At 43.2% G+C, this 20,000-nt stretch overlaps 1 protein-coding gene across 2 annotated transcripts in view; it reads left to right on the forward strand.

The window, feature by feature from the left end:
• LOC143026264 (uncharacterized) overlaps positions 1-20,000 on the forward strand; it is a 315,001-nt gene that overhangs the window by 39,656 nt on the left and 255,345 nt on the right. For both annotated transcript variants that reach the window (XM_076186356.1, XM_076186357.1), the window contains exon 2: positions 3,161-5,071. In XM_076186356.1, coding sequence (XP_076042471.1) covers positions 3,467-5,071 — 1,605 coding nt within the window. In that variant the 5' untranslated portion in view covers positions 3,161-3,466. The remainder of the gene's footprint in view (positions 1-3,160; positions 5,072-20,000) is intronic.

Below are 20,000 nucleotides of genomic sequence, written 5' to 3' on the forward strand. Positions count from 1 at the left end.
AAGCTGAAGATAAATGTGGGCAAAAGTAAGGTGATGAGATGTACAAGGGGAGAGAGTGACAGCAGGCTGGAAGTGAGCATTAAGGGTGAAAGACTGGAGGAAGTGGATAGTTTTAGATACTTGGGTGCAAATGTGGCAGGAAAGGGAGGAGTGAGGGTGGAGGTAGAATGTAGATTGAGAGAAGCGAGTAAATGTCTTGGTGGATTGAAAAGTGTAATGAGAAATAGACATTTGGGAATGGATGCTATGAGGAGGTTATATGAAGGAGTGATTGTGCCAACAGCATTGTACGGGGCAGAACCATGGAACATGAGAGAGGAAGAGAGGAGTTTGAATGTTTTTGAGATGAAATGTCTGAGAAGTATGGTAGGGGTTTAGGCTGGATAGAGTGAGAAAGGAGGAGGTAAGGAGGAAAACAGGGGTGGAAAGGGAAATGGGAGATAGGGTTGATGAAAGAGTATTAGGATGGTTCGGACACATGGAAAGAATGAGTGAAGAAAGATTAGTAAAAGAGGTGTGGAAGGCAGAGGTGGAAGGAGTGAATATGAGGGGGTGTCCTAGGATGAGATGGATGGATGGGGTGAAGGGGGCATTACAAAAAAAAGGAAAGTCTGTGGAGAAAGGACGGGAGAGGACAGAAGATAGGGGTGAATGGAGAAGGGTTTTGTATAGATGATGCTGTGATGCATGAGGGGGAGTGGGTGGGGGATGGGGGTGAGGAAGTATGTATGAGAAAAAATTTGACGCACCCCGAAGGGATTTCTCCCCGTCTTCTCCTTTTCTGCATGTGGAGACAGAGAGGGGAGGGGGTCGCCGAATTTATGAAGCGGCCTTGCTGTGGATGTGCTGTGTCTTGCGACACTGCTTCTGACCCAGGGCAGTGGACAGGATGCAGGGACGACCCGTCATCCAGGAGGTGCCAAGATAAGAGGGAGGGAGGAGGGTAGAGGGGAGTGGAATATATAGGAAATGGAATGGGTGGGAGTGGTTTCTATGCCTTTCTATTTTTGGCTACCCCCGTGTAAAGGGGAAAAGCCTTTGGTATATATATATATATATATAAATATATATATATATATATATATATTTATATAAACTTTTTATCCCACAGTCGGAAAAAGAAGACACTAATGTCGAATGTTCTGTATACTTCGATCACTAACTGTGACCCTCTTCAGCAGAAAGAGGGTCATAGTTAGTGATCGAAATATACAGAACGTTCGACATTGTCTTTTTTTTCCGACTGTGGAATAAAAAGTTTATTTTATCAATGTGCTACGACATTACTTTATAGTGAATATATATAATATATATATATGTATATATATGTATATATATATATATATATATATATATATATATATATATATATATATTTATCCGATAATTTCTATGACAGTTGCATGCAGGATTCGAACCCACTGCTCTCAGCCACCTGTAAGATCAACTTTCCCAGAGCCTTAGACCACTACACCACAGAAGCTATAAAATCCTTGAAACCTGGAATCGAACTGATTCCCGAGGATAGGAAAGATCACTAATCTGCGACCCCAATTCCTGTTTTACTCAAGGACCAAGCTCACCAGTGGTAAGGGGTAAGGATCGGAACAAATCCCTTTCACGCTTATCGCCATTGTAACTATGAGAGAAATTCGCTAATAGCAGCGACATCAATCCGATCATTTTTATGACAGTTGCATGCAGGATTCGAACCCACTGCTCTCAGCCACCTGTAAGATCAACTTTCGCAGAGCCTTAGACCACTACACCACAGAAGCTATAAAATCCTTGAAACCTGGAATCGAACTGATTCCCGAGGATAGGAAAGATCACTAATCTGCGACCCCAATTCCTGTTTTACTCAAGGACCAAGCTCACCAGTGGTAAGGGGTAAGGATCGGAACAAATCCCTTTCACGCTTATCGCCATTGTAACTATGAGAGAAATTCGCTAATAGCAGCGACATCAATCCGATAATTTTTATGACAGTTGCATGCAGGATTCGAACCCACTGCTCTCAGCCACCTGTAAGATCAACTTTTGCAGAGCCTTAGACCACTACATCACAGAAGCTATAAAATCCTTGAAACCTGGAATCGAACTGATTCCCGAGGATAGGAAAGATCACTAATCTGCGACCCCAATTCTTGTTTTACTCAAGGACCAAGCTCACCAGTGGTAAGGGGTAAGGATCGGAACAAATCCCTTTCACGCTTATGGCCATTGTAACTATGAGAGAAATTCGCTAATAGCAGCGACATCAATCCGATAATTTTATAACAGCTGCATGCAGGATTCGAACCCACACGCAGACACACGCACGCGCACACACACATGCACACACACAAACACACAAACACACACACACACACACACACACACACACACACACACACACACACACACACACACACACACAAATATATATATATATATATATATATATATATATATATATGTGTGTGTGTGTGTGTGTGTGTGTGTGTGTGTGTGTGTGTGTGTGTGTGTGTGTGTGTCTGTGTGTGTGTGTGTGTGAGAGTATATGTATGTATGTGTATATGTGTGCGCGCACATGTATGTACATGTGTGTGTATGTGATTCACCATGGTATTGGATCACGTGTTTGCTTCGTGATGAAAGCTCAGAGCTCGTATTACCGATCTATGGGTAATACTGTGACCTTACACGCACACACCACCAACTCCCCGCCCACGAGAGTTGGAGTAACAACCCGTAACGCAGCGATACTGAAATTATTTCAGTCCTGGGCAGGAGTCGAACCGGACCGCCGTAGTGGCAAGCGAGAACTCTAACCACCACGCCAGGAGGTTGTGTGTGTGTGTGTGTGTGTGTGTGTGTGTGTGTGTGTGTGTGTGTGTGTGTAAAACAATAACCCATGAATGAATATTAAAAAAAGCAATCTCCGATATTGTGTTACCCTTTATTTTCTACAAATATGTTGCAACATTACTACGCATTCTTTGTGGCAACAAGTCCATCCAATCAGCTGATTTTGCCATAAAATGAATATAATTTTCCAAATCTCTGAAATAGAACACAAGACTACTGGTACTATATTTCCTGCATTGTTTGATATCCTATCTTCAGAACGTTCACTCTATGCGTTCAGTTTGCTAACGATCTTCTTATTACTTTCCAGATATTCCCCTACGTTCAAGTGAACTCGTAATGTACTGAGGGCAAAATCCGTAGAAGTAATGAACGTAAAATCCTTGGGTGACCGTACGACGAAGTGGCAAGCTCCTCAGGCCAAGAATGGAAAGATAACGCTGAGTGACTTTGGACAATCTCCACCTTTTCCTTTTTCTCTTTCGATCTACCGAAGACAACGCGCGCACGATGTGACGTCACCATGCCCCAGGGCGGCGACCCAAGAACAAGAGACCGTCCGGGCCTCCTGGAAACGCGGCACTAAGAGATTCTAGCTCGGTACACGAAGACGGAGATGAAGTTCGCCTTCCGGCCCACAATGACGATGTTGGTCCTGTTACCCTTCCTCGCGGGCTCCGGTCGTGAGGCAGCCGCAAGGTTCTATGGGGACCGGATGTCACGTGACAGCCAGAGTCCTTCCGAGGAATGGTTCCCGAGGTCGATGACAGACCCCAGACGAATCCCGGTATCTTTGAGTGCGTCACGAAGAGCTCATCAGATTCTCTCAGGCTCGAGGAAGGTTCCTGTGTCCTCGAAGACTTCTGGTATTGGGGCTCCTTCTGAAGACGGCGTATCCGAAGAGCAAACTGGGCTCATTCGAAGTCTTCAGGCCCCAACTCCACATTTAATGGAGGTAAGCACTTTGACCGAAGAGACTTCTGTAGATCCAAACCACCGACCTCAACTAACATACGACCGAAGAAGAGGGAGAGAAATGAACGAATCCATGACGGAGACGCAGGAGGAGGGAGACCTCTTCTCGGCCGAGGAATTGAACAAAGGATCAGAGTTCATTCTGAAGGGTAAGAGGAGGGAAGGAGCCAAAGGAGACTCTATTGAAAGGAGGAGAACGAAAACCCAGATTAATGATAGAAGAAGTGAGGGCTTCGGGCATCCCCAGGAGGAATCCCGTGAACTGGAGGACACCTCACGATGGAACATTCCAAAAGAAAACGAAAGGTGGCCATCAGGTGCTTCAATTACTCACTTTCATATTCCTCCACCAATAACGTCGTCCATATTTCCCTCTCAGGCTCTCCCCACTGAGAGAACACCCTACGACAGTCTGAGCAAAGAGAGATTGAAAACAACTTTGGACATAAAGACAGCGGAGTCTCAAGATTCACAATTTTACGAACCCGGAAGGGACCTGACTTCTGGAATCATCAACCAAAATATCAAAGATAACAAGTTCAGTGACGTCGTCGAAGAACAGAAGTCATTCTTCGGCGGAGATGAAGCGATGGACACCGATGCAGAGGACATTAAAAACACTATAGAGTTTCCAGTAGAGGACACAGAACTTGATTACGAGGGCGAAAATGACGAGTTTTTGACATTCCTCATCTGGGGGAGTTCTGTGAAGAAAACCGCACCTTCCATGTCCATGAGGAACATGATGAACGAAGGTCTCACGAAGTCGCGATGGAATGGCTTCTCTCCATACAAAAGACTCCCGAACACAACACACTACTCTCACCCGAAGTCAGACCTGAGCGGAAATGACGTAAACCTCATCATCAACCGTAACAGCCTCGCGAAAACCTTCAAATACGACAAACCGTTCAGCAGTTCGCATAAACAGATTAAACGAACGGATACCACGGCCGCGAGAGACGACTACAACGACGACGCCAAGCCTCCAACCCAGTCCATCAACATCAACATAAGCCTGAACCACTACGTCAACGGCAGCGTTTTCGTCATAAACAACAAAACCAGATCCGGACGGAGTTCTGGTCGAAGTTCGGCCGTCCGGCTCGACACGGAGGGATCGGTGAGGATCCCTTGCTATGTGGTCATCTTCCTCCTGGGGATGGTGGGGAACACTCTCGTCATTGTCACTCTCCTTCAGAACCGGAAGATGAGGACCGTCACCAACGTCTTTCTTCTGAATCTGGTGAGTACAGAATTTTTTCCTTTCTTTATTGTAGCTAGCGCCGCGTGGTTTTATTCAGAAGCTAGAGAATGACTTTGGGCTTGGAAGACCCAGAAGGAGTTACTGAAAGTTTTATGCAGTCCGTATTCCAGGGGGTTTAATGACACCCCTAAGGAGCAGAACCACGCAGCATCCTTTTAGGACTAGAGACCCACCTCCAGTCGAAGAACAATGCAAATAAAATATAGTTTCTGCAACTCTTCTTTTCTGTTACCATCCTTTTTATAATCGTTTTTTACCATCTCTATAAATCCACCCCTTAGACGGGATATTTTCGCTGAAAATAAAAATGCTGGTTATCGGCTACGAGATACAAATCGATGAGAAGACAAGGGAAAGGCGACACGGAGATTTTGAACGCTCTTTATTACATCAACGACTAATGTTCTGCCCGGCCAGTCTCGACTTACGTCGACGTAAGCCGAGACAAATAGAATGGCGGCGTGTAACTCGCATCCACCTCATAAAGGGTTTTCCAGAGTCTCGCGTTTCCCTCCCTCCCTCCCCTCGTCTTCTCATACTTCTTAGTTCACATCAATACACCCAAACACTGGCGGAGGTTGTCGAATTTATTCTGGCGATTGATTTGGCCTAAGGTGGTGACATTTCTCGCTAACATGCTATTTGCTTTTGCTACTTCGTTTGAATGGAAACGACTTCAGTTACGATTTTTTTTAAACGTCCAAATGTCAAATTACTCTTGCATCATATTGTGAGAAGCTGAATGATGAACTAAGAGAAGTTAAACCTATACAAATGTGGACACATTGTTGAGATGTTCTTGTGGAAGTCTAGAATATTGTAACCGAAATCGTTTCTGCTCAAACGAAGTAGCCAAAGCAAGTAGCATGATAGCCTACTTTAGGGGCTGACCTCTGCCGTAATGGGGTCTCAGTCTGTAAAGACCCTCTTCAACTTGAAGCCCTTCACTGCTGAACGAGGCCAGTTTATTGGAAGCGAACGAGGCGAAGGGGTTGATAATGTTTAAGTGTTGCTCTCGCACACCTGCATGGGGCCCTGGTAATAAAGACGAAACATCAAACGCAGACGCTTCTTAGTTATTTCTTTTATGGGCGCTAGTGGCGCTAGTGGGCGACTTAATGTAATCTACATAATTATATGCATCAACCTACTCAACTTGTATGTATATTCCGGTTTTAGTATGAAAGGATTTGAAGTGTTTTTCTAGAGCTACTGGATGCAGTGTTTTTTTCTACATCGAGTTTTTGGGAGCATTTTTTAATAAACAAGTGAGTTTTGGCTACGTTGAATATTTACAACGACTATGTGTACACCTTTTTTTTTTTAGGCCAGTTATAAAGGTTTATAAAATGGTGGAATACATATCTAAAAACGAGTTGATGAAACTTGGAAAGGTCACTGGGAACACGCTAGGTCACAAAGGTGATGAGGGGTTTCATCATTTCAGATGTTGGGTTGAGGAAACAAAGGGTTATAAAGGATTACAAAGGGGATGCGTGCCGACAGGAGACCTTTTGGTCCATAACTAGGTCGGATGAGAAAAAAATTATAATATAAACAAATAAATAAACAAAGAGATAAATAATATAAATAATAATAGATTAAATAAATAGGTAAATTCAAATAATAAACATACATACATATATCAAGGCTTTTCCCCCCTTGCAAGGGAGGTAGCCAAAAAGGAAAAGGCATAAAATCATTCCCACCCATTCCATCCATGAATACACTCCACACCCCTCCACCCTCCCTCTTATCTTAGCACCTCCTGGATGACGGGTCATCCCTGCACCTTGTCCACTGCCTTGGGTCAGAAGCAGTGTCGCAAGACACAGCACATCCACAGCAAGGCCGCTTCATTAAATCGGCGACCCCCCCTCCGTCCCCCCATGCATAAAAGGAGAAGACGGGGAGAAATCCCTTCGGGCTGCGTCAAATATTGCTCACACATACTACCTCACCTCCCACCCCCCCGCCCATTCCACCTCATACATCACAACATCATCCATATACAACCATTCTCCATTCACTCCTGTCTTCTGTCCTCTCCCGTCCTTCCTCAACAGACATTCCCCTCTTCCCCAAAGCCCCCTTCACCCCATCCATCCACCTCATCCTAGGACGTCCCTTCATGTTCACTCCCTCCACATCTGCCTTCCATACCTCTATTACTAGTCTTTCTTCACTCATTCTTTCCATGTGTCCAAACCATCCTAATACTCTTTCATCAACCCTATCTCCCAACTCCCTTTCCACCCCTGTTCTCCTCACCTCCTCATTTCTCACTCTATCTAGCCTAGTAACCCCTATCATACTTCTCAGACACCTCATCTCAAACACATTCAAACTCCTTCTCTCTTCCTCTCTTATGTTCCATGTTTCTGCCCCATACAGTGCTGTTGGCACAATCACTCCTTCATACAGTCTCCTCATAGCATCCATTCCCAAATGTCTATTCCTCATTACACTTTTTAATCCACCAAGGCATTTACTCGCTTCTCTCAATCTACATTCTACCCCCACCTTCACTCCACCTTTTCCTGCCACATTTGCACCCAAGTATCTAAAACTATCCACTTCCTCCAGTCGCTCTCCCTTAATGTTCACTTCCAGTCTGCTGCCACTTTCACCCCTTGTACATCTCATCACCTTACTTTTACCCACATTTATCTTCAGCTTTCTTCTATCACACACTCTTCCAAACTCTGTCACCAACTTCCTCAATCCCTCCTCCGATCCTATCACAAGCGCAGTGTCGTCCGCAAACAACAACTGGCTCACCTCCCACTTTTCTCCATTTCCTTTAACCATCTCCAATCACTGACCCACTACCCTTGCATTTACCTCTCGCACTAACCCATCCATGTATAAGTTGAACAGCCAGGGCGACATAACGCATCTTTGACGAAGTCCCACCTTTACCTCGAATCACTCACTCTCTCCATTTCTAATCCTGACACAAGCTGTACTACCCTCATAAAAACTCTTGACAGCTCCTAGAAGCTTTCCTCCTATCCCATAAATCCGCAAAACCTCTCACAGTGCTTTTCTGTCTACCCTGTCGTAAGCCTTTTCCAGATCCATAAAAGCCAAAAAAACATCCTTCCCCTTTCCCATAGCTTTCTCACATATCTGTCTTACCACAAAAATCTGATCTACACAACCTCTACCCGTCCTAAATCCACACTGTTCCTCACCAATTACTCCCTCTGTTCCTCTCCTAATCCTCTCAATCAAGATCCTCCCATAAGCCTTCCCAATTACACTTAACAAGCTAATCCCTCTGAAACTACTACATTCACACTTGTCCCCCTTTCCCTTGTAAAGTGGAACTATACAGGCACTCTTCCAGTCCTCCGGCACTCTACCCTCCCTCCGGCAAACATTAAATAACCTCACCAGCCAGTCCACCATCATTGTACCTCTTTTTTTTTTTAGACATTCTGCATGGTATCCATCCAGACCAGGTGCCTTACCTGCTTTCATCACCTTAACAACTGCCTTCACTTCATCCTTCCTTATTTCTCCTCCATTTTCCTCACTCATCACTCTCATTTTCTTAGCATTTCCCACTGCAGCTATCTTTCCCTCCCCATCCTCCTTCACATTTAGCAACTCCCCAAAATATTCTGCTCATCTTCCCCTTACTGCCTTCTCTTCCATTATCATCTCTCCATCTGCACCTTTTACCTTTTCTTCTCTAATTGATTCGCCCCTTCTTTCTCTTTTAATTTCCTTCCAAAACATCTTTTTATTACTTTCAAAACATTCTGTCATACTCTTACCCCATTTCACATCTGCTCTCCTCTTTGTCTCCTTTACCTTTTGCTTTACTTCTCTTTTCTTTTCTTTGTACCTCTCATATGACTCCCTCGTCCTATTTTGTAACCAATCTGTGAAAGCTCGCTTCTTCTCTTCTACAACCTTCTTTGTTTCCTCATCCCACCATTCACTACCCTTCCTTCCATTTCCTCCTGTCCTTCTTGTTCCACACACCATCTTTGCACATTTTGTGACTCCCTCCTTGAACCATCCTCATTCCTCCTACACTCCTTGTTCTACTCTATCCTTCACTCCCTCCCACTCCTCCTTCAGTTTCTTCCTGTACTCCTCCTTTTCCTTTTCAATAATAAACAATAAGTTGGCAGATAGATAATAATAAATGATAATCAAACAAATAATAATAAACATACAAATAACAACAAACAAATAAACAATATAAAATAAATAGCAGGTATTACAGGATCTTCCTTAGGTGTTTATCTAAACGAATCTTAAAGCTTCGAACTGAATTACTACACAAATTCCTCTTTGCTTTCTTTGCTGCTGTTGGAGTCTTGGAGAAACACAACGACCAAAAGGTCAAAGGATTCCTCTAGACTGTTTCATTGTTGCTGTTCATTTGATTGGTATCAGTGTAAAGGTTATGCAAGTTACCACGTCAACGACATAACGCCATCGAGCAGGATGAGGTGCTGTCACGTGTCATATGATTGATTCAAATCGCTGACGTAATCCTACAAAGTGATACTCATTGTACTATATAGATCCCTTAACTATGTAGAGAATATGAAGACAGAAAAACAATTTCAAATAGCACATAGATGGGAAATTAGAGATGTATTAAGGTTAATATGGTAGAGTGATTAATAGTAAATCACTCTATACTGACTCCTTTGAGGGTACAGACTGTACGTGACAGGCATTTTTGTACCTCTTCCATTTTATTAACGAAATGGTAGATGGATATTCTAGTGTTTGCGTAGGGCAATAATCGGTTTGAAGGACACTCACGGAATGAAAGGCTGTCCAAATATAATATCGTTTTCGTTTCTTCAAGTGTCTTTACTTTCAACGCTCCCGGACAGCTACCCTCTTTGTCAACACGGTGGAAATGTAATGGAATATATGACGGGGAAAAAAGCGGGAGAGAATGGGGGGAAAGAGCAAAATATATTTAGAAAAAGATTGACAGAATACGAGGGGATATTCACATTGTTGAAAATAAACGAAAATGAAATATGTCATGCAGGGATATTGGAGGATAAACACATTTTCTATTACATTAGAAAAATAGGTGGGTCTGGCTCCAGCAAGGTGGATTTAGAGGGACAAGACGACTAGAACAGATGTTCCCGTTTACTCAAATACATCAGTGTTACAAGAGAGGGGGGGGAATAGGTGTTTGTGTTTAGTTTTCATTTAACTGCCAAAAAAAAAAAAAGAGAGAGAGGGTGGAAAATGGTAAACTGTGCATAGGGAGAGGGATGGATCAAACACTCAAAATAACAAACGAAAACATTATGGAAGGGGACTGAGAATCATAAGTAATTTCAATTCATCTATAAAAGGTACATGACAACGAAGGTTTAGGAGAACTGGAGATTATCATGGAGATGTATTGTGTGAGACATATGGAGATAAAAATGGTGAAGTGTATGTGTGAAGAGTAGGAGGCATACGTAAGGCTGTATTGAGAGGAAAGACGATGCGAAGGTCGGATTGGGGCACGGGTGGGTAATGTTGCCGTGGTTGTTTAACTTACCTCCTCACCACAATGACAATCTCTCGAGATTCTATTTTGACTGGCGAAAGGAGATTTCGATCAGTTGAGCGTAAGACCACGCGATGAGGGAGCCTACGAAGAACATCTTTAGATATATATTTTTGGCGAACGGTTTATGTGTGTGTGTGTGTGTGTGTGTGTGTGTGTGTGTGTGTGTGTGTGTTTGTATGTGTGTGTGTATGTGTGTGTGTGTGTATGTGTATGATGTGTGCGTGTGTCTATATGCGTACATGTGTGTGAACAGACCCATTTTCTATCGTAAAAAAATCTGGACCCAAACTACCTCTACGTCCATTCAATTCATACATTTTTTCACTCCATTTAAAAAGAAATAAGGGCACTGTGCCTCCTTCGTGTCCTCATTCGGAGCTGGTGAATCGCCTTGTGTGCTTCCAGAGCTCCAGGGTTCCAGGGCGCCAGGGCGGCGTCAGGCACTCTGGCGCCTAAGATGCTTGGGACTCTTGGCACTAGAGCTGGACGCCAACCCACGCAATGGACTCGCCATCGACCCAGCTTGCTTGCGGCAAGACAGCACGGACACTCACACTCGGTGGGACAGGGGGGAGAGGGGGAGAGGGGGAGGGGGAGGGGGAGAGGGGGAGGGGGAGGGGGGAGGAGGGGAGAAGGGGCGACTATTTTTTTTTTCTAAGATGCGCTAACATCTAGCAAGAATTTTTTGTTCTCAGCAGTATCTCCGTCCTAAGCCACAGATAGTATGGCTGTTTAATGCTCTATCTCTTCACATATAGAATTCGTGTCAGAGGGAGTTTCAAATGTGTTACCTCGTATACTCCCTAACAACATAATCTATCTATTCATTTATCTATCTATATATCTACCTACCTACCTATCTATATATCTATTCGTCGTTATCAAGGGCCCTCGCATAATCTACATCTATCGAGAAATAATGGTACCTATCCCTCTATTATCACCAATCCGGGGTATTTCTTTGTCCATATCTACTGAAAGTAATTACGCTGTCATTAAGAGCCATGAGATTGCATCTGTCAGTATTAAGCAACGTGAGATGAAGAAATCTTTGAGTGAAAAAGAAAAAGAAGAAGAAGGAGGGAAGAGGAAGAAGAAGGAGGAAAAGAGGAAGAAGAAGGAGGAGGAGAAGAGGAAGAAGAAGAAAAAGAAGAAAAAACTAATATGGTTAGGAAACCGTTGTCACTTGTACATATAGATTCGTTATATTGTACGCAGTCTCCCTAAGGACCAAATGGTCGCTTGATAACATGACCCACTTCCATGGTCATCCTGTGAGAGGTCACCAGGGAAATCTCGCTTCATCTCAAAGGTGCAGTGAGATTCTGAACATAATTTACCAGATTTTAATACTTCACCCCTTCCCTCCCGAGTGACACTCTAACTCTCACTATTACTGTCGCCAGGTGATTTTATTCATCCCTGAGGTTCCCCGTAGGCGTCAAAGGGGCCTCATCTCGATTTAACTCCTTTCGTACCGAGTGATACATTTTCTTTTCCTTCCGTTTGTCGCCAGCCGATTTTATTTATCTCGCTGGCACTTCTGTAACCAAAGGGTTTATAACCTGTCTTGACTTTACCTCCTTCCATACCGGGTGGTACTTTCCATTTTATCCCGTCTATCGCCAGGCGATTTTATTCTAGCACAATGGATATCCTGGCAAAGACTTACATCATGTTCTTAATTATCTCGATGCTCTGAGCTGCTGGAGCTAAGACGCCTGAGAAGGTCTTCAGGCTCTCAACGTTCGCCAGAAGCTCCGAAGTCTGAGGGGGAGCTTACGGTAGAAGGTTTATGTCGTCATTAACTTCTGATAGCTTCTGGTAGCTTCTAAAAGCTTCAAGTAGCTTCTAGAAGCTTCTGGTAGCTTCTAGAAGCTTCTGGTAGCTTCTAGAAGCTTCTGGTAGCTTCTAGAAGCTTCTGGTAGCTTTTAGAAGCTTCTGGTAGCTTTTAGAAGCTTCTGGTAGCTTCTAGAAGTTTCTGGTAGTTTTTGGTTGTTCCTCGAATTCCTCCCGGTAAACCGGAAGGTTTCGTATGAGTGAGTTCCGCCGCGTCGCCGCTGCATCGACGTTGTTCCGGTGTCGGTGTTGATGGCGCCGCGGGCTGATCGGCGACGGCGACAGGAAAGCCAATATCGATGATGACGACGACGACGATAATAACAATGAGGACGACGAAGACGATAATAGCGATAACAGCGATGATAAGGACGACGACGATAATAACGTCAATCATGGCGGCGATATCTATCACAATAACGATGATGATGATGACGATGACATCGGTGACCACAACGACAATAATGACAATACGACAACAATGACAACAGCACCACCACCGCCAACAACAACAACAACAACAACAACAATATGAAAAACAGCAACACCATCACCCCTAACATCTCCACCAACACAAACTACAACAACAACAACAACGCCAACGACAACTGAGAGTGCCGGGCTGGAAGACCTGCGCTCTTGGCGGACAAACACACAAGACTCCTTCATTCCGCCCTCTTCTCCCACCCCCATCCCTGGTCCACTTCAACCATTTACAAACATTTCTCTGTTTTCTCACCATCCCTTTAATCCATTCCCCTACCAAGTGTGTGTGTGTGTGTGTGTGTGTGTGTGTGTGTGTGTGTGTGTGTGTGTGTGTGTGTGTGTGTGTGTGTGTGTGTGTGTGTGTGTGTGTGTGTGTGTGTGTGTGTGTGTGTGTGTGTGTGTGTGTGTGTGTGTGTGTGTGTGTGTGTGTGTGTGTGTGTGTGTGTGTGCGTGCGTGCGCGCCACGGAGAATGAAAGGAAAAATGCTATGCGATACGGAAAGGGCTAATCCCGTCTTATCCTCCACTTTTTTTATTTATCATTCTTCTTCACCTCCATTTTTCTTCTTTTTCTGTATCGATTCTCTTCTCTGGCTTCCGCTATATTTCACCTATTCCATCTTGCTCTCTTCCGGTCGCTGTCTTATTGGATCCCGATACTGCTACCTCTCTTCTTGTTTGTTTTCCCCCTCTCTCCCTCTTCCCCCCCCTCCTCCTCCTCCTCCTCCTTCTTCTTCTCATCCTCCTACATACCTCCATCTCACTTCTCACGCAGTCGATCTGTCTTTGTATTCGACTGTCTCTTTGTACCTTGCTCCTGCCTCCTCTTAACCTCTCCAGAACTCTTCTTCTCATTCTTCGTGGCCTCCATCCCCGTCCCTCTGGGAGGAACTTCACTGTAATCAACGATCTTTTCCATAACAAAAACAACGAAGTGAATAAAAATTTCATCCGAAATGTGCCATCTTGATTGCTGAGGCTGGGCGAAATCAAGCGGCTTGGGTCGCATCCTTGCCTACAATTCGTAGTAGGTTCCGATTTCTCTATACTCTTTGCTGGCAGAGTGGTAGTAGACGATCATCTTACGCTTGGGGCCCGGGTTCGATTATGATACTTCTACTTTTGATGTATTTTGTCTGAAAATGTATTATTCGTATACGAAAGATCTTATTGTCAATTTGGTATAAATTTTCATGTGGTTTTGTTGCATATATATATATATATATATATATATTTATATATATATATATATATATATATATATATATATATGTATATATATATAAATACACAAGTGGTAGGGTGGTGAGATCCACCGAGAATAGTTAGTTTTTATTTATTGACGTTTCGCTTTTAATCAGAACTTCTTCAGAGTGTGCATACATGGACAGAAAATCAACATATTATATTATAACCCGCCTGCTCGGTGCCGCATTCCTTTCCTAACCTACCCCATTCCTTTTTCTCCTCCCCTTCAACTCCCGGAGTATCACATATACCAACTGGACAATTTGAGCAATTTGATAAAAACACCCCGATGGTTACAGCAGGACTGGGATGTTATGAATGCTGTCTCGACAAGAAGAGGAGAATAGTCGAGGGAGCATTCATAATATTCCAGTCCTGCTGTAACCATAGGCATGTTTTTATTTAATTGTCCAAAATGTCCGGTTGGTCGATTTATCATTATTTTTTTTCCGCATCCGACCTGGTTATGGACCAAAAGGTCTCCTGTCGACATGCTCCGCCTTTGTAATCCTTTGAGAGAGAGGAATGGGGTAGGTTAGGAAAGGAACGCGGCATGGAGCAGGCGGGTTATATATATATATATATATATATATATATATATATATATATATATGTTGATTTTCTGTCCATGTATGCCCACTCTGAAGGAGTTCTGTTAAGAGCGAAAGATAAATAAATAAAAAAAACTCCAACGGTTCTCGGTGTTTATCTCACCACCCTACCACTCATTTTGTCGTCCTTCCTTCAATACACACACACACACACACACACACACACACACACACACACACACACACACACACACACACACACACACACACACACACACACACACACACACACACAGCTTTTACATGGAATTCTGTAAAGAATTCCATGTAAAAGCTGCCCCGCTAGTTACTATGGTGAAACTAGCAGGGGCAGCTTTTATGTGGAATCCTTTACAGAATTCCATGTAGAAGCTGCCCCGCTAGTTACTATGGCGAAACTAACAGAGAAATTCAAAAGCGGACGATAGACCATAAAAATGACGTCAAAGCACACCGGACCTCCAACTTATAAGTGGTATATATCGACAACTTTGGCCACCCGCCGGTCTTGACAAAAAGGAAAGGAGGACAATTAACGCAGCGTACATTACTTCACTCCCATGTAGCAATCATCGGGACGGTTTTGTCAAGTTGGGTAGCAAACAGCCTAATTCTCCACGAGGCTAGACGAAAGCGTGATGACAGCAGCATTGACCAGGGAGGAACGGAGTGAGCTGTGTGAATATATAAGTTGTCATTGTCTTATTTGTGTACACTCTGAAGAAGTCCTAGTTGGACGGAACGTCAGCAATAAAACTTCAACGGATTCTTGGCGTTAAAACTCACCACCACTCATATATATATATATATAATATATATATATATAGATATATTTATACATATATATATATATATATATGTATACATACATATATATATGTACATGTGTGTGTATGTATATACGTATAGTTATATTACACATCAAAGGCATTTTTACCTTACAAGGGAGAGGGGCAAGTCAGAGCTGAAATCCGCTTTACATACAACAATAATAATAGTAATAATGATAATAATAATAATAATGATAATAATGATACTAATGATAATACATAAATACATATACCAAGGCTTTTTCCCCCTTACAAGGGAGGTAGCCGAAGAGGAAAAGGCATAAAATCATTCCCACACATTCCATCCATGAATACACTCCACACCCCTCCACCCTCCCTCTTATCTTAGCACCTCCCGGTCGACGTGTCATCCCTGCACCCTGTCCACTGCCCTGGGTCAGAAGCAGTCTTGCAAGACACAGCACATCCACAGCAAGGCCACTTCACTAAATCGGTGACCTCCCTCTCCGTCTCCCCATGCATAAAAGGAGAAGACGGGGAGAAATCCCTTTGGGCTGAATCAAATTTTGCTCACACATTCCCCCGTCCATTCCACCTCATGCATCACATCATCATCCATATACAACCATTCTCCATTCACCCCTGTCTTCTGTCCTCTCCCATCCTTCCTCAACAGACATTCCCCTCTTCCCCAAAGCCCCCTTCACGCCATCCATTAACCTCATCCTAGGACGTCCCCTCATGTTCACTCCCTCCACATCTGCCTTCTACACCTCTTTTACTAGTCTTTCTTCACTCATTCTTTCCATGTGTCCAAACCATCCCAACACTCTTTCATCAGCCCTATCTCCCAACTCCCTTTCCACCCCTGTTCTCCTCCTCACCTCCTCATTTCTCACTCTATCTAGCCTAGTAACCCCCATCATACTTCTCAGACGCCTCATCTCAAACACATTCAAACTCCTTCTCTCTTCCTCTCTTATGTTCCATGTTTCTGCCCCATACAGTGCTGTTGGCACAATCACTCCTTCATACAGTCTCCTCATAGCATCCATTCCCAAATGTCTATTCCTCATTACACTCTTCAATCCACCAAGGCATTCACTCGCATCTCTCAATCTACATGATAATTGTAATAAAAGTAATAACAATGATAATGATGAAGATGATGATAATGATGGTGATGATGACGATGACGATGACGACAATGATGATAACAATAGTAATAATAGATTTGTACATCAAAGAGTAGACGTAGGTCTGTCCGTGACTACCATTATTGTTGTTGTTGTTGTTATTGTTGTTGTTGCTGTTACCGACACGATCTCTGTTGACGACGGCCTAGTCCATGGCGTACGCCCTCGCTTCTCATCTCATCTCCAGCTCGTCTTCGGATGCATTTGGAGATCCACAGCAGCGCCTCAAGTTTCCGCCCATCCTCGATGGCAATTAACCTCCATTTCCCTCAATTAAAAGGGAAATCCTTGCTCGTCCTAAGGTTGAAGAGGTACAGGAAGCTCTCTCTCTTATTCGGAATCACTAAAATTCGGAAATTATCGGGTTTGGGAGCAAAATAGATTTTGGGAAGTCTTAGGGAAAAAATCCTTGGATTTGGTATACCAGATTTTTTTTTTCATCGCGAATATTAAAGAGTTTCGAGTTTCTGAGATTCCGGGTAAATTCTGCCGGCGGGTGTTGCTGTCTTCCTGTGATTTTTACTTAAGCTCCTGCCAATCGATTGTATTCAAATTGATAAGAAAAAGTGCCAATTGGTATGGAAGGAGTAATCATGTATCTACATCAAAACGTGAGCACACACACACACACACACACACACACACACACACACACACACACACACACACACACACACACACACACACACACACACACACACACATTCTCGGTGGCGCGGTTGGTAGAGTCCCAAACTGTCACTACGGCGGTCCGGGTTCGAATCCTGCCCAGGGCTGAAAATAATTTCAGTATCGCTGCGCTTCGAGTCGTTACTCCAACTCTCGTGGGCGGGGAGTTGTGTGTGTGTGTGTGCGTGTAAGGTCAAAGCATTACCCATAGATCGGTCATACGAGCTCTGAGCTCTCTTCCGGGAGGGAAATAGCTGTCGATCACGAGTCCAACACGTGATCCAAAGACCAAGGTGAATCACACGCACGTACGCACACAAAGACATGCGCACATATATCTATTTATTCATTTCTCTCCCTCTCTCTCTCTCTCTCTCTCTCTCTCTCTCTCTCTCTCTCTCTCTCTCTCTCTCTCTCTCTCTCTCTCTCCCTCTCTTTTCTCTCTCTCTCTTTCCCTCATAAGGGAAACTGGAGAATGAAAGGGCACACCAACGTCATTAAACAAACAAAAGAAATAAAGAGCCATTGAACCAACATCAAAACACATTTGATCCAATTATGAGATCATCACTGCAAAAATAGGATCCTGATGTCATCTAATAGGCTGGCGAAACGCTGAATGGCACGAGAATAATTAATTAGGTAATGACGGTAATGCTAATCTTGATAGGAAGGAAAATCCGCACCAAAGTCATTATGATTACGGGACCTGTAATTCTAGGATGAATCAGATGGGAAAACAACCCGCCACTATTCTCATTAGAGATGGGATGACTATTTTTACCCTTTGTGTCAAGGGAATCCAATAAATTTCCGCTCGCTTCAGATGAGGTTAGAGAGAGAGAGAGAGAGAGAGAGAGAAAACGAGTCGCCTATTCGGATACGAATAGGAATATTTCATTCTTTGGATTTTTAGCTCGATCCGCTCGTACATAAGGAAATGGATATATATATATATATATATATATATATATATACATATATATATATATATATATATATATATATATATATATTTAAATTATACGCGGGGAAGATGGTTTCCCCTCGTTAGTCTCCTATTTTAAGGGAGATGGAGAAAGAATGTTAAAACGAATAGGCCTCTTAAAGTTCTTGGAATTTGATTAAAGTACTGTAGGAGTTTATGAGAGAAAAGTTCATTAGTATTTGCTCGACGCGCTGGAAAAATTTGTTGTTTAGTACAAGAAGTGCAAGTTGATTGCAGTTACCCGTGTCGGTCCGCACAGAAAGTCTCTGCAAGGAAGAACCGACCTTAGGTAGATAGAAAATAAGGGCGGTTTTCTTTGTCTGTAGCGTTTAAGGTACTTTTTTTTTTTTTTTTTTGTCTTCATCATCTTGCTCCTGAAGTCCCTCGCTATGAGTTATTTTTTAAATTATGTTTAGTGTTTTCTTTTTAATATTACACATCTTGGGGTTGATATATGTAACTCGTTCTTTCTGCACAGCTTAAGGTGAAGTTCTTTTAAACAAACATACACGCGAACTCGCGTACACACACACACACAACGGCTCGGTGGCGGATTGGTAAAGCACTGGCCTCACAAGCCAGAGAACCGGGGTTCGATTCCCCGGGCGGGCGGAGATAAGTTGGGTTTGTCTCCTTTCACGTGTAACCCCTGTTCACCTAGCAGTGAGTAGGTACGAGACGTTAGTCAAGGAGTAGTGACCTTGCTGTCCCGGTGTGTGGTGTGTGAGTGGTCTCAGACCTACCCAGAGATCGGCAAATAATGAGGTCTGAGCTCACTGCCGTAGGGTGGTGTCTGGCTGTCTCGACAGAGACTGCAGCAGATCTGAGGTGAATACACACACACACACACACACACACACACACACACACACACTCAAGTTCCTTCTTGGAGTTTGAACAAGCCTAATTAACAACAGCGGTTAAGCTAATTGCCTCCTCCTCTGAGGAAAGTCACGAGATCGTCAAGTGGAATCATGGACGGGTTTTGATCCTATTTAAAGGATAAGATCCCTTTCTCTAACGCACGTACCTTCATGTTGGTTTGTTTACGAAGGATTACAAAGACGGAGCATGCCGACAGGAGACCTTTTGGTCCATATCTAGGTCGGATGCGAAAAAAAGTCCTAATAACAATAAATATATAAATAAATAAATAAATAAAAACTATAATAATGTAAGTATCAAATAAATTACATAAATAAACGCATAGGCACAGTCAAACAACAGATAAATAGTAAATAATAATTAATTGACATATAACTAATAACAAATGAGAATCAAACAGACAAATGATAACAAAATAAAAACAAATAATATAAAATAAATTATAATCATTACATTGTTCATTGTTCATTCTTCTGTGTTTTCTTTTCCACCTACATTTAAGAAACTGGCAAGGAAACTTGAAGCTGTCAAGATGAAGGTTGAGCAGGTTGTATCTTTCGACCAGACATATATATATACACACACACGCTCTCACATACGCACACACACGCACACACACACACACACACACACACACACACACACACACACACACACACA

The sequence above is a fragment of the Oratosquilla oratoria genome, chromosome 6 (assembly GCF_046742065.1).
Source record: "Oratosquilla oratoria isolate Oo_2021 chromosome 6, ASM4674206v1, whole genome shotgun sequence".
Lineage (NCBI taxonomy): Eukaryota > Metazoa > Arthropoda > Malacostraca > Stomatopoda > Squillidae > Oratosquilla > Oratosquilla oratoria.